This window comes from Monodelphis domestica, chromosome 2, assembly GCF_027887165.1.
Source record: "Monodelphis domestica isolate mMonDom1 chromosome 2, mMonDom1.pri, whole genome shotgun sequence".
In the NCBI taxonomy this organism is placed as follows: Eukaryota; Metazoa; Chordata; class Mammalia; order Didelphimorphia; family Didelphidae; genus Monodelphis; species Monodelphis domestica.
In genome coordinates, this window is record NC_077228.1 from 538,703,864 (window position 1) to 538,727,464 (window position 23,601).

Genomic DNA, 23,601 nt, shown 5'->3' on the forward strand with positions numbered 1-23,601 from the left:
GCAGCTTGATGGAGTTACTTCAGGGAATGTATGGGTAAATCTGGAGGTGGAAAGGACCTTGGGGAACTCTAGCCCAATCCTCTCATTTTAGAGGGGAAACTGGAGCCTTTAGGCAATATGTATGTGTATTTGTATATGCCTGTCTTGTCCAGAGTAGATCACAGACTTGGAGCTGGAAAGGTCCTGAGAAGCCATCTACTCCAATCTCCTCATTTCAAAGAAGGGAAAACTGAGGCTTCAAGAAAACACCTGTTGAAGTTCCCAATGGCAGTAAGTGGCAGGATCCCTCACCCCAAATCCAGGGTGCCTTTTCCACTTCACATCACCACCTCTAACATCACTTTGATAGCCCATCAGTGTCAGAAGAAGAACTTGACAATGACTGGATCGATCTCAAGGGAACCTGGAAAAAATGGCTCCTTAAGGCTTCCCTCCTCCCTCTCCCCAGTCCCAAGAGCACCAGCCTCGACCTCTTTTTAGACAAAAAGCCATGAGTGATTTATTTGAATTTTATTTCGATTTTGGTTTGGTGCAGAAAAAAACAAAACACTCAGTAGGTTATACCATTCAAAGAAAAGCTTCTGCAACTTGGTTAATTTTGGTTGTGCTACAAGGTAAGTTGCATAGGAAACTACTTGAAGCCCCTGAGGAAAAGATGTGAGTTTGTTAAGGTGCAAGTGGCCATTTTTGTTTTCTCCTTGGGGAGAAGATGAGAGATGAAAAGCAGGAGGTCCTGGTGGGGGTGAGGTGCGAGGGAGCTTCTTCTAGGAATGCTCAGGGAGAACCGGACATCTCCCTCATTGGGATCTGGGAAATGAATCCCATCGTTTGGAAACATCTGCCTGCTTACAGTGGAGAAACGCTCCTGGCACTAATTTGGGCAGACTTTCCTCAATTGTGATAGCAGCTGTTCTCGATTCAGATTGGAACCTGGCAGAGAGACAAGCCAATGCTGTCAAATCAGAGATGAAGTGGGAGGGTGGGTGATCAGGGAGTCAAAGCTCTCCCCGGCCTTTGCCAGGAGTCAGGGTTGCTTTCCCCAAATCTGGAAATGGAGTCTCCACACCCAATGGGAAATCTTAGGCCAACCCTTTGCGGGCCCAGCCACTATTTACCAGCACACAGAGACCAGCCGCCATACCATACGCGTCCCGGTTTGCTTCCCAATTCACAAAGCTGCTCTTTTATTGTGGTCGTAAACCTCGGTTTAACCAATGCTTTGGTTTTGACCATGTGGGGTGCCATTTTCACTTCCTGAAAAAATCCTTCTCACTCAAAATAGCATCTCCTCAGGGTGTAAAATACTCTTCACATGCATTATTTTGCCAGGGACCTATGGGGAGAGGAGAGAGCAAGAGGACCCACAGGATTCCCAAGGAAGGTGTTCATTTGGCAGACGGAGTTCCCAAAGCGCCAGATGATCATCGAATAGCCCTACTGGTTTGACTGCCTGCGAGGGCACTGACATTAGTGGGGAGGAAGAGGTCGCCGGCGTCTGGAGGGACATTTCCCCAATCATGTCCGCTGATTACGTGAAAGGTTTTTAAGGAATGGTAGCCTGTCTAGGAGCGCAGTTCCCAAGGGCTCCTTTCTCACTGTGGGGCAACCCATGACTGGAAACCATTAAAGGGGATCGTTTTCAGCTGCCTGCTACACCGAGTGGGGACACACGTTCCAGGTGGGTGAGAGAATCCCTTCCCCGAGGAAGAGCTGGGCTTTCCTTCCCCCCGTTGCTTCTTAATGATTACCAGCAGCAACTCTTCTAAAGCTATGTGGGATTACGAGGTCAACGACAACTCTTCCAGCTAACGCTCGCAGGCAGGCGCGCGGGTCAATGTTTACTGCAAGAACTCCTTGAAGGACCCAAACTCCAATGAAACCAAACCCCAAAGAACAGGGTCTGAGCACCTCGAAATGAATGACAACTTTTGGGAAGAGACCTTGCAGAAGGCATGACGTCCCTCTCTCGGAAGCTCGGATCGGTCCTGTCAGCCTCACAGAGCTGAAAGGCGACTCCGGGTGGGGGAGTCAAAAGGAGAGAGTGGCCTGCTGTATGTTTTTTAATACATATGTACAGGATCAAAGGAAAACAACGCCTACCATAATTTAAAAAAAGTCTTTATACATCTGAAAAAAGTCACATCTTCCCGCCGCCTCATCAGTGGTTTTATTTTTTTCCTTTTATCTGTTAAAAAATTAGATATTCTGTAGGATTTCTCCAAATTTCTATAAAAACATGATTTTTCCATTTTATACTTTACAAGTAGAAAGTCTGTGCGATTGGCAACAATATACAATAGAAAATCTCTTCGGGATGTTCCTGGGTTAGGAGAAGAGCCAGGAAGGGGGAGGAGTGGGGTGGAGACGCTCAGTGCGCCCGAATGACTGGCCTGCTCTTCTTTTGGGGTCAATCCGCATAGAGAGAAAGCAGCAGCAGCAGGAGGCGTTTGGGAAGCCCACGGATCAGATGGCAAAGTCTTCATGGTCCACAGGGCTAAAGGCAGCTGCCCTCAGGATGTCCAGCGAGTTCACTAGGATCAAGGTGCCCGTGAGATGTTTCCAGCGCTTAGTAATGGGGTTCTTCATCTTGTCCAAGCCCAGGTGAAGCTCCTGGATGACATCCCGGTAGCTGTCCCCAATCTGATTGCTCCACGTCAGTAAGAAGTCATAGGCAGGCTTCCACATGGCCTAGAAGGTCAGCCCAAGACAAAAGGGACAGGGACAAGGTTAGCAGGCACGGAGAGAATGGATGCTTTCTCTGTGTCTTTAACAAAAACAAGTTTATCAAACGGTCCCATTTTGGGGATGAAGTCGTTGAGGTTGGTGATGGATAGACAGGAGCAGGAAAAATTCTAACTAGAGGTCAGACTGAAAGCAGTTGAAACAGTGACCGTCCATCCTCACTTTCTGGAGGGAGTCCCCACTAGTTCAACATAGGCATCTGACAAATTTTGGGTGGCTGGGCCTTGAACCCAGGCGATCAGCTCCAAATCCTCTTTTCTCTACACCAGGGCTTCTTTAGGTGGGGGGCTGACTGCTGTGCAACTGGAAATCTGTTACCCTAAAAACTATATTTCCCAGGATCCCACTGACTTCCTGTCCTCATGTGCTTCCTGTAGACAGGGGGATATATTGGGTGTGGTTCCTGGTCTCACTCTCTTCACTTCCTGTCAATACTATGGTGAAGCAGGCTTTTTGAACAGGTAAATTAGCCATGGGCACGTGGTTTTATTTTGTTACCTTTTTATTCCTTTATTTCTAATGATCATTAATAAATCTCTTAAAATATAATATTTTTTGTTATTTGAGATTAATTTTAATTTTTACACTGCCTTCAAAAGTTCAGGTCAAGTCTACATATGAGAAAATTAGAAATAATGCTGGAACTAGGCAGAGACCTTCTCACCGCTGCAATCCAACATGAGGGATTGCTTCTGGGGTTCTCTATTCCGTATCCAGTGGTCTGTTTCTCTAGTGACCAAGGACGGGGCTTTGCTCCATCAAGCACAAAAGCCTGATCTGAAGCAAGCATGCAAAATAGGAGGGGCCATGCTCATTATGAGCCTAGGAGTCAGAGACTGAATAGAGGCGTCATCTTTGAGCCCAGAGAGTAAACTCATAAATAGCCGCCCGTCCTGGTGACTGTGGAGCTCCCACTGGGCAGCTTGAACAGAGGAACTGTTCCTCCCCGGACCCCTAGCATCTGCCATCTATAGGAGCCTCCTGATGCAGGGATGCCCAGCTCTGGCTGCTCCTGGGTCAAGAAGAGCCCCATCTCACCTCACTGTCGACAACCCCGTTCCTGTCCCGGTGCGGAGATTCGTAGGCGTCCATCTGCTGTTTGGATACTTTGGCGAGCTTTTCCGCCAGCTCCCTCCATCGCTGGGCCACCTCAACTGCAGTGGTCAGGAGCACAAAGTCCTGGATGAGCCTGACCACAAGGCCCTGGCAATCCATCTTCAACAAGGCCTAGAGAGGCAAAAAGAAGGCATGAGGCTTTGGGGGAGCCAAGACAGTCCTATGTCACCCCACACACCCACCAAACTACAGGTTCCATCTTGTCTCGCCAGCAGCACAAAGCGGAAATGACGTTTCTCCCAGAAAACAAAGCCACAGGGCTCTGGATAGTCAAGGGGGCCTCACTGAAGTCAGGCTGCCCAATGGTTAGAGCCTGGGACTTGGGAATCAGTCACTAACCTCTCTCGGGCTCAGTTTCCATCTGTAAACCATAGGGGAGAGGCGAGGGTTCCCACCTTCCAGATGTTAACTATAACACAACCCCTCTTCTCCTACATTCAAGAAAGTTGGTAATAAATCCCTCTTGCAAGTACAGGAGCTGCTGGAGACATCCGTCGTGGAGCTTTAGTGAACAAAGGACAAAAGGAACCAAAGGGATACGGAGGCCCGTCGCAGCCGAGACAGATCCCAACCACAGCACCGAACTGTCCTTTACAAGCCTCCATTCACGAATTTTGAAGGAGTCTTTCCTGAGAGGACGATCCCAATGGTTAGGGCGAGATCAGGAAGGAGGCCATCTACGCCAGTTCCCTTGTTTTACAGATGAGGGAGCTGAGGATCAGAGAATGACTCGGCCAAGGTCTCATGGGTGACTAAGGAGCAGAGCAGGTCCTTGAACCCATGCACGGGCAGGGGATCCCCCAAAGCAGGACTCTTAGTACTGCCTCCCATTTAGGCAATGGTTAGCCACCCACTACTATGCTAAGTCCAACAGTGCCCCTGCCCTCAGGGAGCTTGAACTGTCCGGTGATGGAACGACGCTTTGGCTCTCCTCAGGACCTTGACTAAGAAAGCTTCCTGGCTGGCTGGCCCAGGAAGATCGAGGTGGGAGTTGGCCCCATTCCCCTACCTCCCAAAGAGAGCCTGCTTGGCTTCCACCTCAAAGATCCAGCCTCGGGTTTATGACTTGGATACGTTTTGAAGAACAAGAAAAGAGGGTGGATGGGGGGCCTCTGCTCGCCAACCACATGGTTCAGAATTAGACTGGCTGGATAGAATCGGCTTTCTCCGGGCAATTAAAAGAAGGCGCCATCAAAAGAAAAAAGAAACATTTAAATATATACACAAGAAAAAAAAAACATATACGGAAATAGGTGCAGAAATAATAAAAAAAAGCCTGGCATTTTGTGGAAGAAGTGGGGTGTCAGAGTGCTGGCAACACCCTCAGAAGCATTCCATGGCTCAGTTTTGCCTAACTGGCTTTTTCTGGTACAAAAGGAAGTCTCGAGAGCAAATAGAGGAAAAATGGAAGCAAATCTGGAAAGGACTGATGGAAATACAAAGGCATTCCTGAGACTCAAACACACACACAAAATAAAACTGCCCTCATTTATTGTCTACCACCATCCTGCCCATTTGTAACAGGAGCTCATTGGGGATTTTCCACACTGTCTTCCTCCACTGCCCATTCATTCATTCATTCGTTCATTCATTCATTCATTCATTCATAATTTTGTTAATCCCTCTTTTTAAAGGACCCCTCAAGACTATTTATTCATTGGTGTATTGATTGATTGATTCATTTACTTATTTATATTAAGAAAAATTTTCCCTGGTTCCATGATTCATGCTCTTTCTTCCCCCCCACCCCCCGCCCCATAGCCAATGTGCAATTTCACTGGGTTTTACAGGTGAAAGGCTCTTTTTTTAGCCCATGGGGGGCTCTATTTTGGGTCCTGACTTGAGGTTGGGAATCATCATGTTCCAGCTCTATCTTCCTCTTTATAGATATTTTCCTTCTCCCTGTTCCCTTTTTAAATTCTTTTTCAACAGTAAACATACTTATTTGGTCCTTTATGGACTTTATTTTGTTTTGTTTTTTTTTTTCTTCAGCCAAAAGCAACTCAAAAACAACTGGGTAGGGACCGCTAACCTAGAACCAGGCCTAGAGATGGGAGGTCCTGGGTTCAAATCTAGCCCCAGACGTTTCCTAGCTGTGTAACCTGGGCAAATCTCTTTACCCTCATTGCCTAGCCCTTACTGCCCTGTAGCCTAAAATGGATCACAGTATCTTTTAAGCCTTTACCTTGTCTTAGAATAGAATGAAAGTCAGGGTGAGAGGAAGGACTTAGGAAGCATCCTTTGTAGAGTAAACTGGAGATCAGATTCACACACGTACTTTACCAAGGACTGGCTGTTGTGGATGCCTGGCAAAGCCACTGTCTGTCTGTCAAGGCCCACTGTCACACTAGCCTGAGCCCTCCACGGCCAGCCGCACTTCTCTGCCTGTGGCTGATTTCTGGGCCGAATTGGGCCCGAAGGGGCTGAGGAAAGAGGAAGCTCCCAGTGGATTCCTCACTCGCATCCCCGAGCCCAGAGCCTCCAAGAATGCCAGCTGCCTGGTGACTGACCACCATGACACAGGAAAGCCTTGGGTGGGGGCCGGAAGCGGGGGCCAAGCCAGGTCAGGCTGTCACTTCATGGAGCTCGAGATGAATAGAGCCATGGTTCATTGGGCGACTCTGGCCCCGGGCGGTCTGTAGGGGGCCCCCAAGCAAAGGGCTGGCATTTTGTTCCAGGCCCTCTAGTTACGCCAGGAAAGACAAAGGGCCGAGGGGGGCTGGGGGAGACTTCCTGCCTGCAAACTCCTCCAGCTTCGTCTCCTTCCAAAATGCCTAGACACGGCGGAGTGCGACACGGGCTGGACCTTCTTAGAGAGCCGCGTCACGTTCATGATGTCGCCCCGCAAGCCCGGAGTCATAAACAGAACTCCACTATTGGGGCCCTTGGCTGGGCCCGATTGCCAGAAGGATCTAATTTGATGGTCCCAGATTGGCCTTGAAGGATCCTCGTGAGAGTCGGGCTCCATCTTCTGCATTCTATCAGCCTTCATCCAACAGCCACCTCCTCTTCCTAGTCATCTTCACACTTCCCAGGAAGCTCTCATGAGGAAGCGGCTGGGGAGCCGCCGAGCACACACGTGCTTCAGCAGATTCCCTCCCATCCTCGATGGAGATGGAAGGCCCCCTCGCTGGGGGATCCTGGGCAGGGCCCCGACCCTGTGGCTTAGCCCTCCCCACTCCTCTGCTTCGGAACCGATACAGCATTGACTTTAAGATGGAAGGTCCGGCTGTAAAACGATCAAAATGCTGCTGAGCCACAGGCCTCGGGGCTCGGGCCACCAAGTCCACAGGGAGGATGGCGCCAGGCTAAGAGAAGCCCCACAAAGTTCCAGTTCGACGTGTGTCCCCCCACCGGCTCTGGGCCGTTCACTCATCGAGCTCTCAGACTTCCCCCAGCTCCGGGGTGAAGTGGGTTATGGGAAGGGGCTCCGAGCCACGGCCTATGACCTGTGGAACCATGGATGGGAGGTTGGGGCAGAGAATTGAAAGAAGCCTTTCGTCCGGCGCTCTTTTTAGAAAAGAGAAAAACAAAGTTACAGAATCACAAACGTCCGCATCCATCCAATGCGACCCGGGTCTGGGCTTGGAATCACCAATGCCTGGGTTCAAATCTTATTTCAGATGCTCCTTGGCAATGCCACATTGGGCAGGTCATTTCAGCCTCTCGGGGCCTTGGCAAGGGAGGGGGCAATAATAACACCTACTTTAGAGGACTGTTTGTGTGGTTTTAACCCTTCCCTTCCATCTTAGAATCAATCCTGTGTACTGGTTCTGAGGCAGAAGAGTGGTAAAGGCTAGGCATTGGGGGTGAAGTGACTTGGCCAGGGTCACACAGCTAGGAAGTGTCTGGGGTCACATTTGAACCCAGGACCTCCCGTCTCAAGGCCTGGCTCTCCCTCCATGGAGCTACCCAGCTACCCCCATTATAGGGCTCTCATGAGGATTAAACGACATGAAATGTATATGTTTCTCTGCAAATCTTCAGTCATGTATGTAGGAAAAGGAAAGCTTTTAAGCACTGAGATAAACACGGAATTGGTCCAACTCCTGGAAATGCCCCCTCCCTCCCAAGCCCAACAATCTGGTCACTGCTGGTCCCATATACCAATGAGATCAAAGAAAGAAGAGAAGAAAGGCTCCACGCAGCAAAGAGGGGACAGCGCTGGACCTGCTGAACAGACATGCAAGTGACAGAACAGGAACATTCTTGTGCCACCAGAAATGATGAAAGGGACTTTTCAGAGAAATCTGGGCAGACTTATTTGAACGGGTACACAAGGGAGGGAACAGAAGTGGGGAGGGAGGGAGGGGCCACAATGATGAGAACATTGCAAGCCTCGAGAACTCTGATCTCTGCCAGGACCCAGCACAGTTCCAAGAGGGTCCCCGAGCTCTGCAGGGAGGGCTCCATGGGGTTTGGCTCTGCATATTTATCGCAGGCTTTCTATATAACCCAGATTGAATTGCTAGCCAGCTCCAGGAAGCGGTGGATGGGTGGGGAGACAATTTGGATTCTATAACTTCAGAAAATCCATGGGAAAGTGTTATTAAAATAATAATAAAAAAAAAGATTAAATCCTTCCGTCCTATCTTAGAATTGAGTCTATCAGTTCCAAGGCAGAAGGGCGGAAAGGGCAAGGCAATGGGGGTCACACAGCTAGGAAAGGTCTGGAGAGAACAGGTTTTTGTTCATGGAAAAGGAAATTATAATAAGACAAGTTTCAATTCTGTAAGTAAGGAATTTGTATCTGTCATGGATTTGATAAGCAGTCATCCAGCTTCTGCTAGAACACATAGCAAGCACAGATAAGGAACGGAGATTGGCTTTGATTCTCGGTTCTCCACCTCAGAGAGCCCCTTCTTAAGCCGCTGGTAAAAGGGGACAAGAATGGGCCGTGCCATCCTGCCCCCACCACGCCAAACCAAAGGCTCTGCACGATTGTCTAAGAACACCTGTCCAAACACCCCAAGACAAACAGAGAGGCAGGTGTTGTTTGGAGGATCAGAGCAGATCAGCTACAAACATAAGGCCAGGATTGCCATGGATGCACAAATTGGCCTTCCCCGAGGATCAGTCTCTTTGTTAGACAAGGTCAGTGCCCTCGCCAGTCTGCTCCGGGGACCTCCCAAGCCACCAGCTAGTGTGCCATCTGGATGAAGAGCAGCGGGCTGGGCTGCTCAGCCCATCCTGGCATTTTATAAGCTACAATGAAACTCTGAGATCCAGACACAACCCCATCATTCCTTCCAGTGGGGAGGAAGAGCCAGGCTCACTACAGGACAGCAAGACGATGGCTCTATATGGAATGAGGCCGCAATTGCTTTAGCTTGACTATAATTCGACCGCGGTGCTTCTTGCTTCTCCTTCTTTTTCATTCCTCTCCCTTTTTTCCCCAGTGAGTGGGGCAAGAGAACAAATGCACGCATGGTCAGGAATCAGGGAAGGCTGCAGCTCCATTTTTCAGGCACACAGATCCTGGCGAAGAGGGCTCTCAATCTGCCGTAACGAACAGATAATCAATCTGCTTCGAAGTCACTAGCCAAGTTCCGTCTCTTTAATCTCAGCTCCATCTTTCAGCCTGAGTGAAATCTAATTATTGGTGTGAAATTGTGTGAGCTCTTATAACAAAGGTGCAGAGAGGATTACACTTTCAATTCTGGCTGATTGGGGCTGGCCTTAATAGGGCATCGTTTTCAGCTCAAAACATGGGGCAAAAAGTCCACAGATGCTTGATTTAGTCAAAGCAGGCATCATTCCTCCCCCATTTTCCATTTGAAACAGGAGAAGGGAAGGAAGTCAGGGGAATTGCTAGATGACACCTCCCCCGGCTAATCTCTGGGACGGTCATTCCCCTTCCCAAAAGAATCATGACTCACTGGGGTTTTCACACCAATTAGCAGCAACATATTGGCCTTTAATCAGTGCCTCAAGCTGGCATCCAAATGGTTCAGTTAAAGAGTGCTAGCAAAGAAGCCCCACGTGAAGAAGGCAGAAGATAAAGGGGAGCCCTGAGAAGAGGTAGTCCGGGATTGGGTGCAGTAAGCTGGGTGAGGAGTCACCTTACAGAAAGAGAAAGTCAGAACGTTTCTGTCAAGAGGAGCAATCTGAGTCAACGTACAAAGAAGGGAGGAGGCAGAGAGAAATGACTACAGGGAGAGTTTTTCCTTTAGGATCATGTTATGGTGTGTTATAGTATTTCTTTGGATTAGAGAGAGAAATTATTGCAATTGGGCTGTAACCAAGAATATATGGTGTGAAGTGAACTGAAGTAAGGCTGGAAAGGAAAGGTGCCAACTCCGTGAACCTGGAATACCAAAGGGAAAGGGTGCCTGCTTTGATTTCTTTGACAATTGGGAGCTAGTAGAGATGTCTGAGGAGTTGAGAGGGAGACCAACACGTCAACAATGCACAGGAACTGAGGGTTCAGAGAGGGAAGGAACAGGAGGCTTCTGGTCCAACTGAGCTGGGCATTCATGAGGACATCAATTGGGGTAGAGCTGAATGGCTAGAAACTCTCTGCCTCCCCCAATGGTCCATGCCAGCCTGTTTCTAACAGGCATGGGGTAGGGGGTACAGGAAGGGTTAAAGGCTTGAGCTTATCTTTGTTCAAGAGCAGCAAGCCAGGGCAGAGCAAAGCAAAGCAAACCAGTGAAGTGGAAGGAGCACACAATGATCAGAGAAGATAAAATGGACCCTTTCAGCAACAAAATCCAACAGCATTTTTTGCACGAGCAAAATCGATGCAGGTCTGGAGCACTGAGCATCGTGTCAGGCTCGGACAATTGTGGTCCTTTTGGCTTTTGCTCTACTTTTAAATTATTTGCTAGAAGGGCTTGAGAGGAAAGGGTTACATGAGGAATGGCAGTGATGTAAAAACAGGGGTTACCAATAAAATAGAAATCTGAATGAAATCACACAAGTAGACTATGAAGAGAGACAGTTAACCGAGAATTTCTAGCATGTTTCTATGATAAACATCTAAAAAGGGGAATGCATACAAGTCTAGGAAGGCAGCATTGCCCAGGAGATGAATGATCAAAGGCTATGAAGAGTTCTCAAAAGAAGAAAGACGAGCCATCAGCAAGCATCGTAAAAGTGTTTCAAATCATTCGGCACCAGAGAAATGCGCCCACTGCATATCTGGACCATCTCAGCTTCTAATTTCAAGCTACTGAGAACCCAACTGGAGAAAGTTTCACAGTGCTTCCCACCATGCACATTACAAATGCATGTTCTCCAACCTCCACTGGGCCCTCACTGCAGCAAGGCAGCCCTTTTGGTCCTCCCTCACCAATCTCCTATTCTCCTTGCTGAAGTTATTCTGAATCTTTTCTTCTTCCTTCCTTCATCCCCTACAGCTCATCCATCCTCTTCTGACCCAGTAGGGGCCTCATCTATAGAAAACTGAGAAAAGCCTCCTTTGCCTTCATCTTCCTCTCAAAACGCCTGGGCATCATCTCCCAATCTTGCCTTCTTTCCCTTGGTATCTGACAGAGGAAGGGGCTCTCCTCACCACAGCCCATCCTTCTTCATGTTCCCTCGAACTGGATTTCTCCATGAGATTGTCATCTCACTCCCATCCACTTCTCTGCTCTGCCCATGAACTCCTTCCCTGAATGCCTTCAAGTACACCTGGCTTCCCTCGCCTTCAACAAGCAGAACCACTTCACTAGTCCCCATTACCTGCTCAAGCTTCTTTCTTTGGTACCTAAATGCCTTCAAAAGGAGGCGTCGACACGCATCCTTTGCTTTCATCCCAAAATCCTTTGCAGTTGGGCTTCGGACCTCATGTCTCAATTGAAACTATTCTTTCTAAATAGAACCAACTGTAGGTCCCTCAGCATATCTGGGGCAGGGGATGTTTTCTCAGGCCTTATCTTTCTGGGCCAATATTCTAGATCTTATACTGGTGACCAGTCAGTTAGCATTAAGCATCTATTAAAGCATCTACTGTGTGCCAGACAGTGTGCCTTATAAGCCCTTAGGGTACAAGGAAAGGTATTTAGTTTTTACTCTTCCTTCCTGCCTGGACACTCAGGTCTTCTTGTTCCAGATTGACCTTTCTTTCCAATGGGGGGAGGTAGGGAGGGGAGAGACAGACAGAGAGACAGAGATAAAGAAACACAGAGAGAGACAAAGAGAAAGAGATACATACACACACACACACACACAGAGCCAAAGAGAGAGACAGAGTCAGAGAGAGACAAAGAGAGAGCTGGGGATCTCAGTGGACAGCAAGCTCATGATATGTTAGCCAAGAAAGCCAATGTCACCTTAGGCTGCATTAAGAGGGTCTGGGAGGTGCAAAGCCATGCTTTATCCTTCCCAGCTCAATCCTAAGGAGAATGATATTAGAATTTTGGGGGTTAAGTAAGAGCCAACCCAAGGGTTTTATTTGGAGGGGGCCAACATTTCACCCAACGTTTTCCTCCAACCTGAAAGAACCAGATTCCGTAAAACCTCCGGCTCTCCTCCAAGCTGGAAGGGAGCTCAGCACGGGCATCTGGTCCAACTCTACCCGAACAAAAGCTACCACATAGTCCACAAGGCAACACGGCATCTTTTCTGGACAGCAGGTGATTTAGTGAACCAGCCCCAGAGCTCAGCCCGTCGTGGTCTTAAACGCTGACTGCCCTGCGCCACGACCACGACGACGTCTCCCATCCCTCGCCTTGGTTTTCAGTATTAAACCGTAAACGACGTCTCCCAGCAGATAATCGTACATGGCAGCATTTCAGGGACTTTGTTCTTTTAATCAACACGAGGTGACACAAAACAAAGACTCCAGCGGGCTTGGGTGCTGGATTGCCTTTGAGACGCTGCTGTCTTGCACATGTAGGCAGAAATTGGGCACCGTTTTAAGATTTAGGCTCGAAACCAACAACCGCTCAAAAGTATGGCTTCGACATCCTCACCAGCTGCTACCACCCACTCTTGGGCATCCATCACCAGCATTTCCATACGAACAAGCTTGCTAAGTAAGTTGTTGTCAGGGCTGTCAGGATGCCCACAGATGCCCTGCCGTGGATCAAACGGTACCCCTGGAAATCTCCTCGAAATGGGCACAATGACCGCGATGGCCACCTCTGCGGGCACGGAGGGCATCGGCTACATCTCAAACGTTTCTGAGGGCACCCACAGGAAGAGGACCTGCCAAGTACTTACCATCATCAGCTCCTTCTGAAAAGACTTTCTGTCTTTGTTCTCGGCGTTGTTACAGTCTTCCTTCAACTTCTCCAGGACGGAGGCCACCCGCTCGGGCTCACTGTCCAATTCTGCTCGGCAAAAGAACGTGAGCGGCAGATTCACGTAGCCCAGCGCGTCGGCGAAGGACCGCCAACTGCAGATGTTCTCCATGAGCAAAGTCCTCACGGAGGCGTAGATGTAAGTCAGAAACTTGCAGGGCCTCAGGATCTGTTCCAGGAGCACGCTGGTACTGAGGTCGGGCCCAGAGAAAAAGCACGGCCTGATCTTCCCAACAATCAGCACGTTCTTGGTGTGCACGAGCCCGATCTTGCCCTGGTAATACCCGATGTACCACTCCTTGGTCCATAGCTGGCCTTTCAATTTGATCTTCTCCTCACTTAGCAGGGCGATGACGTCTCCCTTCTTGTACTCCAGCAAATAGTGGTTTTTATTCTGTCTCACGACCGTCTTGAGCAGTTTTCCAAACTTGAGGCTGGCCACCGGGCGCTCCTGAAAAGTCGGGTACTTGGTGGTGGCCGCCAGGGGGGACAGGATGATTTTCCCGATCTCGTTCTTCTTGAGGAATCGCCGAGGTCCCGACGGCTTGATGGCGCTCTTGGGCGGGGGCTGAGGCGTCTGTACGCAGAACTGGGTGAGGATGGCCTCCTGGTCATCCTTGACCTGCACCCTCAGGGTGAAGTCCGACAGGTCATTGGGGTCATGGGACGTGATGGGAAAGATCAGGCGGCTCACCTTGCCCAGTTTCATCTGGAAGCCCCGGACCACTTTGGCCTGCTCGCTGGCCCTGACCTCGTAATTGGTCATGTTGGAGAACATGCACAGCTTGAGGTCCTGGGGCCTGGACAAGACGAACTGGTGCTTCCCCCACAGCTGCAGGGCCACCGGGGACGTCCCGTGAACCTGCCGCATGACCTCGCTGACCAGCAGGGTCTTGGGCGCGCACTCATGCCCGAAGACGGTGACCACCGTCTTGAAGGAGGGGTGGATGTGCTTGGGGCCGTACACCCCGACGGTGACTCTCTTGTTGATGAAGTCCCACACGGTGGAAGGGTAGAGGATGTTCTGCCCGCGGGCCACGATTGCTACATACATGCAAGGCTCCAGGTTCTCCAGGTGGACCTGGATGGTGTCGCCATAGCTGTAGAGGAGCGGCACGGGGACGTAGGGGCCCTCCTTCATGTCGCTGCGCAAGCACTGCAAGACCACGGTGCTCCGGCTGACCACGTCCTGCCTCACTTCGGCCGAAACCTTCATCTCCAGAATGAGGAAGGACTTCACCTCCATGTTGCTGAGTTTTACCTCCAAGACCGGGCTGATGGTGCTGGACTTATCGCTGTTGAGCTCCAAGGGGGGGTCGAGCAGGGCTTTCATGGAAATCTGCTGCATCTCCCCAGGAGCCACGTGGCCCTCGGGAACGTGGATGGTGATATTCGTGTCCGGCAGCTGGACGGCGCCACCCGACGTGTCCAGCTTGCACACGATGTTTGTCTCCACGGGCTGCGTCTGACCCCAGCCGGGATTTTGGCCGAGCAAATCTAAATCGTGGCAGGAGCGCGCCAGCTTCCTGTGGTTCAGCCAGGCAGTCCGGAAGTCCTCCCGGCTCTGGAACTGTTCAGGGGTGGGAGATTTCAGCCCGGTGAAGAAGTTGGATGCCGAAGGGCTTTCTGATTTGGCTTGGAGGACAGAGAGCTCAGATAAACTGTAGGAACGCTTGCTTCGGAAGAAGGGGTTATCTCGTTTGACGGGCTGCTCAGCGCTGGAGAGCCTGTTGGCAGAGGGCAGTTCATCAAAAATATTGCCGATGCTATTGGTCGTTGCTGAGCTGGTTGGGGTGAAAGATGGCGGCACCTCGGTGTCAAAGAGCAGCAAGTCCACTGTTGTTTTGGGAGCCGCCTCTTCCAGGCTGGGCATGACGGGCACGTTCCCATTCAGAAATGGGTTCGTCTGCACCCCGTTCCAGAAAGGGTTGTTGTTGTGGGCTTTGGTGGAACTCCTCTTCTCGTCCATCCAGCCTCCCCCCAGCAGCTCCAGCTCTTTGGCTACTTCATCAGGGCTGTCCGCAAGATTGTCGATCATCCCACTATCGCTCAGCGTTGAGTTGCGGTAGTTGACAGGCTGCACGTAGGAGGAAGGGATGTAGCCCATCTCAGTGGTGTTGTGTGCGTACCACCACTCTCCCCCGGACGTGTCCAGGACGTACAAGTGGTCCCCTTTGGAGAACTTCAGAGTGGTAAAGTTGGTGGGGCAGTAGTCCTTGATTGCTATCACTTCTTTCGCGTTCCCGAAAGGGGTGGGATTGTCGGCAAGCAAGGCACTGGGAGAAGGCACTAGAAGAGAGTAAACAGAGTCAGTGAGCCATCTACTCTGAGGACTTCCATTCCTCTCAACAATCGGGGAGACAAGGGGTCTGGGAGGGAAAAGCCACCGGGAAGCACCAAGAAGCACAGACTCGAATGAAAGCCACCAGTGGGAAGGGAGTGCAAACGTGGAGTCACATGACACGGGTTCAAATCCTAGCTCTGGCACTATCAAGTCGAGTGTCTTTGGGGAAATCATCTGGTCTCTCTAGGTGTCAATGCCCTCCATGTCTAAAAGACAGGAAATGAGCTAGATGTCTACTAAGGTCCATCCAACCACCTCATTTTTCTCAAGATGAAGAAGCTAAGGGCCAGAAGTCAAGTGCCTTGCCCAAGGTCTCACACTCAAAACATGATGGGACTGGAAAGCAGGCCCTCGAGCTCCACAGCCAGGACACTTTTCTGATAAATTCAGCTCAATAAAAATTGATTGAGGAAGAGTTCTGGCCTTTACCATGTTCTAGAAGAGCACTTCTAAGTAGCTCTCCCCAGCAAGAGTGCTGATCTCAGCCACAAAGTCAGAAATTCCCAACCTGACCCAGTAGGCATCAGGTCCAAAAGTCAGGTAATAGGAAGAAGTGTGGGAATATAGTTAGGGACAGTCTGATTTTTAGGGTCAGTTAAAAGAAGGGGATTTTGAGATAAGCCCTGAGGGAGGATTCTGGGTAGAAAAGGAATTGTGGGAGTCTGAACTGAAAACAACTGAACTTCCTTCCTCTTGGATTGTCCTGTGAGCTGGAAGTGGGTTTTTGAGTCTCTGCTTGAATTTCCATCAAGCTGAAGGAGGGTTTTTGCTCTAAGAGATTCTTCCTGGATAGTCAAGATTTCGCGGAGAAATCTTGGGTTTCCGGGCAGAGAATTTATTTGGAGGAAACCAATTTCCCCGGGTTCTAGGATCATCTGCCAGAACTCCTCTTGGGCTAAGGTAATCTTCCAGCTTAACTTTGGGTTACTTAGTGCAGCAGCCAAACCCAGGCTATTTCTCTTTCTTTACTAATTACTGGTGGGAAGATTAGGAGAAGTCAGATCGCGTGGGAAGGGTTTTAGGTAGCCCAGGGCGCTGTAGGCAGGGCCCAGAGAAGAACCAGAAGGCTCCCCTTAAGCAGGGGACTTAGGAGTTGGGTGGAGGCAGTTTGAAGAGTGCGAGGGTCCCACCTATCAGTTTCTCTTACTCCCTTTATTAAGATCAACTTCGTTTCTATAAGCCAAGGGTTTGGTACTTCACTGGCCCTGGGGAGTTCCTAGGTGGGTTGTAACATCTAACATCCCTCTAGGACAGTTCCCTGTTACAGAAGACTCCCTTGGGCTGATCTATTTAGCCCCCTCCCTCCCAATATGGGTAGAAACCCGAAGGGTGTGCTAGAAAATATCCTGGATCCGGGGCAGAGGATTTGAGTTCCAATCTCAGGGCAACCACCATTACCGAGGTGACCTTAGGCAAGTCACTCAAACTCAATTTGACTCTCCTAAATGGAGGTGCCTAGATGGGACGGTCTCTAAGATTCCTTTCAGAGAACTGCTGGAGTCGGAATGCAGATCACATCAGATGGGTTTTCACTTTAGTTCACTTTTTAATTGGGGGATTTCAGTTTTATAGGCGTTTACTCTTACAACAGTGAACAATAGGGAAATCGGTTTTGCACAGGAGTTCCTGTAGAGCCCAGATCAAATGGCTTATCCTCTCTGGGAAGGGGGAAGGATCTCATAACTTCAGAAAACTTCTGTGGAAATTGTATTACATGGAATTGGCAAAATAAAATATCTTTACAGGAAAAAAAAAGGTTTCTTTTGGTTCTAAATCCAGGAGCCTAGGACCTGGCCTCTTAATCTGGGGTTCAAGAACTTTAAAAAGCATTGATCCCTGGGAACAGCTAGGTGGCTCAGTGGATTGAGAACTAGGCCTAGAGATGAGAGGTGTTGTTTTCAAATCTGACCTTAGTTCCTGGCTGGGTGCCCTTGGGCAGGTCACTTAACCTCAAATGCCTAGCCTGTACCACTCTTCTGCCTTGGAACCAATACTTCTAAGATAGAAGGTAAGAAAAAATGATCACTACCTTTAAACATAATTCTATTTGACCTGGCAGATTTTCAAACATTCTTCTGAGGAGTTCTGACTGCCAAAGGGCCCCAGAATGCCCCAGCTAAGAATCCCCACCCTAGGAAGGGCGTTTATTTATTTCTCTAATCGATTTGTATCTACTTGCACATCAAAATGAGGAATTCAGCCAGGGCAGCTTTGTAAACATTTAAATTATATCTTAATATAATAAAAATTATATTTTAGAGCTTTATTAATGATCATTAGAAATCAAGGAATAAAGAGGAAACAAAATAAAAAGCACGTGCCCATGGCTGGTTAGCCATTTTCAAAATCCCCACCTTACCACCATCCCTGCTGATTGCTGTATCATGCCCAAAGAGGAACAGGACTGCCCCCTGGATATTTATTCCCTATCTACAGGAAGTATGTAATGACAGGAAGTCAATGGGCTCCTGGGAAATGTAGTTCTTTTTTAGGGTTTCAATTATACAGCTTTCAATAGAGCAGGCCTTTTTTTAGAACTGTGCCTGGGCCACAGAGTTCCCGAGCAGAGGGGCCCTTCAGAGTCATGCGGAGGAATCACCGCGTAACAAGCCCAATGAGGGGTTATGACCTGCCTCCCTCAAGGGCCCTTCTTCGTCCTGGTCATCCTCTCCTCCGGGCGCCCTGCTCGCCTGTACTCCCCGGTCCCTCCAGGGTTCCCCGTCACCCCCACATGTCTCCGGTCCCTTTCCAAAGCTAGCAGATACGTAGCCAGCAGAGGTCACCCGCCCGCCTGGCTTTCCTGCTCGTCGCCACGAGCCTTGAGTGCCGTTCCAGTGGCTGTGTTGTCAGTACTAACAGTGAGCACTATTATCACAATACACACACCTAAGGCTGCGGGAGTCAGGGTAAAGCCTTTCATCCTGGGCGGCTCTGCTCATGCACACGGAGGATATCTGGGCTCGGAGGGAAGGCGCCTGCCCAGAGACGCGCCCCGCGGCCCCACGGAGATATCCAACGGGCTTCAAGGAGGAGGAGATCTTGGATCTAGTCCGCCCTCCTCCCCATTTTCAGAGGAAGAAACCGAGGGGCGGAAAGACTTCATTTTATCTTATTTTTGGCAGAGACGAGGCGACTCCCCTACTTTTTCCCTTGGCTCTCCTGGAAGCACTGAAAACATTTCGGGACCCGAAAATCCACGGGGTGTTCCCTGTGGGAATCCTCGCTCGAGAACGGGGAGGAGGCCGTCTCGTCCAGCCTCCCCATTTCACAGATGCGGGCAGGTCGGTCGCCGCACCCCCAGTGCCTCGTCCTCCGCTCTTCCGAACAGCGGCCCCCCCACCCCAAGCTCTGCTCCCCTGGCTGGCCCTCCCTCGGGGCTGGCTGGAAAGTCACCCGCACGAGTGGCCGCTCTGTGCCAGGAGTCCTGAGCGGCGGAAGACAGGCGGAAACCCTCCGCGGGGAGGAGGGACGCGGAAATCCCTTCCACGGGCTCTTGGGCGCCAGGGAAGACGAGGAGGCGCGGCGGGGACTCACCTTTGACATCACTGAAACTCGTCTCCGAGAAGCCCTCGCTCAGGTCGATCAGCGTCCCCTCGGACTTGCAGCGCGGGAGCCCGCTGGCGTTGGCCGCGCGGATCCGCTGAGCCGCCATCTTGGAAGCGTGTCCCGGGAAGGGCTAGTGCTTCATGGCTCCCTCCGTCCCGGGCGATGCCGGCCTTCCCAGGGCTGGGCTTTCACAGCGGGCTGCTGTCAGAAAGGGAACAAGAGCCGGTCAGGGGGTCTCTGGGCAGGCCACGCACGGTACCCCGGCCACTGAGGCAGGAAGGGAGGAGTCCCGCCCCCGGGGAGACCCACGAGGCCCACGAGCCCTCCGTTTGTACAAGAAGGGGCAGGAGTGAACGGCAGCCCCGGCCCTGCCAGCGGCCTCCTCCGGGGCCGGCCTTGCCCGCCATGGCTGTCCTGGGCCACCTGCCTGCGCACTCAGCTCGGCCCGGGCACGAGATGAAACGGCACTTGTTCTCCACGTCCAGCCGGTTGTCGCTGGCGAGGAGGGAGACGCGCGCCCAGCAATGCAAACACTGTTGCTTCGTGAATGGCAAACGCTGCCCCCCCACCCCGCCGGCACCCCCGAAGAGGACACGAGCCCCGCGAGGACGACCCTTCGGACCAGGGCAGCGCCGGGGCAGCAGGCACAGACTCCGGGCCTTCCTTTCCTGCACCCCGAAGGGCCTCCTCAGTCACTGGCCCCGGAGCTCCCTCAGCCTAAGGCGAACTCTCCAGAGTAGGGAGGACGGTTTCTGTTTGTTGGTAGGTTTGTCACCTTCCCTCTTAGAATCAACATGGCGGACTGGTTCCAAGGCAGCGGAGCAGGAAGGGACGGGCAGTGGGGGTGAGGTGACTTGCCCAGGGTCACACAGCAAGAAAGGGTCTGAAGCCGTATTTAAACCCAGGACTTCCCATCACCCAGCCTGGCTCTCAACCCACTGGGTCATTGAACTGCCCCCAAGTATTTTCTTTTTGCCAGTGTTCCTAAGTAAATTAACTTCAGCCTTTCCTTCTCATTCAGAAAGACCATTCCTGTTTTTAAACCTAGTGCTGTGTTTTCATTGAAGATGAAATTTCCTCAGGACCTTCCTTCTTTCCCAATCTTACACACAAAAGTCCATGAATTAGGGGGCTGTAAGAGACTGACTGCACAAAGGACAACTACACAGTACAGTGGATAGAGAGCTAGGCCTAGAGTCAGAGGGACCTGGGTTCAAATCTGGCCTCAGATACTTCCTAGCTGGGTGACCCTGGGCAAGTCACTTAACCTCAATGCTTACCTTTACTACTCTTCTGCCTTGGAATCTATACTTAGTATTGATTTTAAGACAGAGGGTAAGGGTTGAGAGAGAGACAGAGAGAAATGGAGGGAGAAACAGAGACAGAGAGAGACTGAAAGAGAGAGACAGAGAGACAGAGACAGAGAGTGAGAGAGAGAGACAGAGAGAGACAGAGAGACAGAGAGAGGGGGAGGAGAGAGAGAGAGAGAGAGAGAGAGAGAGAGAGAGAGAGAGAGAGAGAGAGAGAGAGAGAGAGGGAGAGAGAGAGGGAGAGAGGAGGAGGGAGACAGAGACAGAGAGAGGGGAAGGAGAGAGAGAGAGAGAGGAGAGAGACAGAGAGAGGGGAAGGAGAGAGAGAGAGAGAGAGAGAGAGAGAGAGAGAGAGAGAGAGAGAGAGAGAGAGAGAGAGAGAGAGAGAGAGAAGGGGGGAGACAAAGACAGATAGAGAGAGAAATGGAGGGAGAAAGAGACAGAGAGAGACTGAAAGAGACAGAGACAGAGAGAGAGGGGAGGGAGAGAGAGAGACAAAGAGACAGAGAGGGAGAGAGACAGAGACAGAGAGAGGGGAAGGAGAGAGAGAGAGAGAGAGAGAGAGAGAGAGAGAGAGAGAGAGAGAGAGAGAGAGAGAGAGATTGCTTGGAGTTCTAGAAGGTCATTAAAAATAGGCTTCAAAATTCTGTCGAGTGAGGATGTGAAGCAAGACCTCTTCTGGAGTTTCAGAGATCCTTAGATGTGCCCTTTGGGAAGGCAAGTAAAGGAACTTGTAGAAGTCATGGCTGCTTGTGAGCCCCCACAATAGGAATGAACCCCAAAAGGGGAAGAAGGTGAACCCCACTAATCAAAGGCCAGTGAACTTGATTTTTAGAGCACTTCCTTCGCACTTGGCCAAAGCTCGACCTCAGATTCCTCCCGCCATGGGTCCTCCTCGTACACTGTGGGGGGGAAGGCAGCTTCAGAACGGTGGCAATGACTAGGACCACTCAGGATTGGCAATAAGGAACAGGCGCAGACGTGCTTCTGCATATGTGTTTATGGACAATTTCCTAGTAAAACTGACCAAAGTGGAGCAAGCCATCCCCAAAGCCAGTGCTAAAACATGGAATGGTAGCCATGTGAGCTTTGAGTGTAGAATGGGCTGGAGAGAGAGTGGGCCATAAAACCATTCTGAACAGAAGAAATGCCTTTTTCTTTATAGTCCTGGCCTGAACACAGGAGGCATTTAATAATGACTGGCTGATGGATAAGGGTCCCACTGGCTGCCACGGAAGCCCTTCCCAATTGCGATTCCTCCTTGGTCAGCACGTGCTGTCATTTTTTCTTTCTAATTTCTCCCCTCTATTTTTCTGAGTTGGCTCCGTGAGATTTAGCCAGCAGGAAGTCTTGGCTGCAGCCGAGGAGCCGCCGTAGTAACCAGAAGGGGTGTTTGTGTCTCCAAAGGGCAGATACCCCATATTTTTCCTAATAATTAATGAGTGAATCGAATGGCATTGTGCACTGAGCCCCGGTGAAATGAGGAAAGCCGGGCTTCACAGGAGTTGCTCTTAAAAGGATTTGGAAGCCCTTAAAAACCCAAAGACAGTTATTCAGAGGCTGCCAACATCTGCATAGATAAGCCATAAAATTGGATCAGCCCAAAGCCTGGCACTTCACACCAAAAAATAAGGCTGGAGTAACAGTTCCAAAGAGGCCTTCTTTCAAAGGGCTCCGCCAGCTGTTGCTTCACAGGGAACATCCCTGCCTTCCAACATCGCTTGTTCCCTTCACTGGCAGGACAGAATAAATCACCTTTTCAGCCATGTTTTGTCCTTTAGTCAATGAGATGAGTATAAATCAGCCCCCTTCTTAAGCAGCCAGGACGGGTGAATGGAGGGAAGGGGGCTGGGGGAGACGGAACGTATTTGCTTCCTCCCTAATATGGAACCCAAATGGGCTTCTTTTCATAGTGAAGGTTGTAAAGTGAGCCATCAATGCTAGAAAGAGCCTTTCCAAGGCTGGGAGAAATGGCTGTTTACACCAAGAAACACACGGGCAGTTTAGCGATGAGAACAATGAGGGCAAATTCTTAATGCCTGCCTGAGACCCAAAGAAGGACAGATTGGAAAGGAGTCTCAGGACCTGGACAGGAACACTCACTCCCCCAACAGCCCTCTAAGTGGTCAACCAGAGGCTGGGGGGGGGGGGGAGGGGGGGATGGGGGAGAAAAACCACCAGCTCTTGGAGCTGTGAAATGATCCAACCATTCTGGAGGGCAATTTGGAACTATGCCCAAAGAGCAACAAAAGAATATCTACCCTTTGACCCAGCCATAGCACTGCTGGGTCTGTACCCCAAAGAGATAATGGACACAAAGACTTGTACAACAATATTCATAGCTGCGCTCTTTGTGGTGGCCCAAAACTGGAAAACGAGGGGATGCCCATCAATTGGGGAATGGCTGAACAAACTGTGGTATCTGTTGGTGATGGAATACTATTGTGCTAAAAGGAATAATAAAGTGGAGAAGTTCCATGGAGACTGGAACAACCTCCAGGAAGTGATGCAGAGCGAGAGGAGCAGAACCAGGAGAACATTGTACACAGAGACTAATACACTGTGGTATAATCGAACGTAATGGACTTCTCCATTAGGGGCGGTGTAATGTCCCTGAACAACTTGCAGGGATCCAGGAGAAAAAAACACCATTCATAAGCAAAGGATAAACTATGGGAGTGGAAACACCGAGAAAAAGCAACTGCCTGAATACAGAGGTTGAGGGGACATGACAGAGGATAGACTCTAAATGAACACTCTAATGCAAATACTATCAACAAAGCAATGGGTTCAAATCAAGAAAACATCTAATGCCCAGTGGACTTACGCGTTGGCTATGAGGGGTGGGGGGTGGGGAGGAAAAGAAAATGATCTATGTCTTTAACGAATAATGCTTGGAAATGATCAAATAAAATATATTAAAAAAAAAAAAAAGAAAAACCACCAGCTCAGTCCACTTTGGGATCACTGCAAAGGTTTGGATGCTCTAAAATCTGCTGTGTGGGAGCATTGACCTTGGGCTCCTTCTGGGTGACAACTCTTCCAGTATTTGAAGGAAGCTATCCCCTCCTCTGGATCTCCTCACCTTCTCCAGACTAGGCTTTCTCGGCTCCTCCAACCAGTCCTCTTGTGGTGTGAGCTCAAGACCCTTCACCAATTCACTGATCAGCCTCCAGAAGAGAGCCATGTCCCCTTTACAACTTGCACTGCTCAGTGCCCAAGAGGCAACCCAACACTCCACAAGCATTCTAACCAAAGGGCTGTTGGGAAACGAACCCTCAGCTCTCATCCATGT

At 50.3% G+C, this 23,601-nt stretch overlaps 1 protein-coding gene across 2 annotated transcripts in view; it reads right to left on the minus strand.

Annotated features, from left to right (window-relative positions):
• Nucleotides 1-495: 495 nt before the first annotated feature.
• SH3BP4 (SH3 domain binding protein 4) overlaps nt 496-23,601 on the minus strand; it is a 115,918-nt gene continuing 92,812 nt past the window's right edge. For both annotated transcript variants that reach the window (XM_056820101.1, XM_001366682.4), the window contains 4 exons: nt 18,985-19,197; nt 13,027-15,395; nt 3,781-3,969; nt 496-2,688 (listed from right to left, as the gene is read on the minus strand). In XM_056820101.1, the coding sequence (XP_056676079.1) occupies nt 2,464-2,688; nt 3,781-3,969; nt 13,027-15,395; nt 18,985-19,102 (2,901 nt within the window). In that variant the 5' untranslated portion in view covers nt 19,103-19,197 and the 3' untranslated portion in view covers nt 496-2,463. The remainder of the gene's footprint in view (nt 2,689-3,780; nt 3,970-13,026; nt 15,396-18,984; nt 19,198-23,601) is intronic.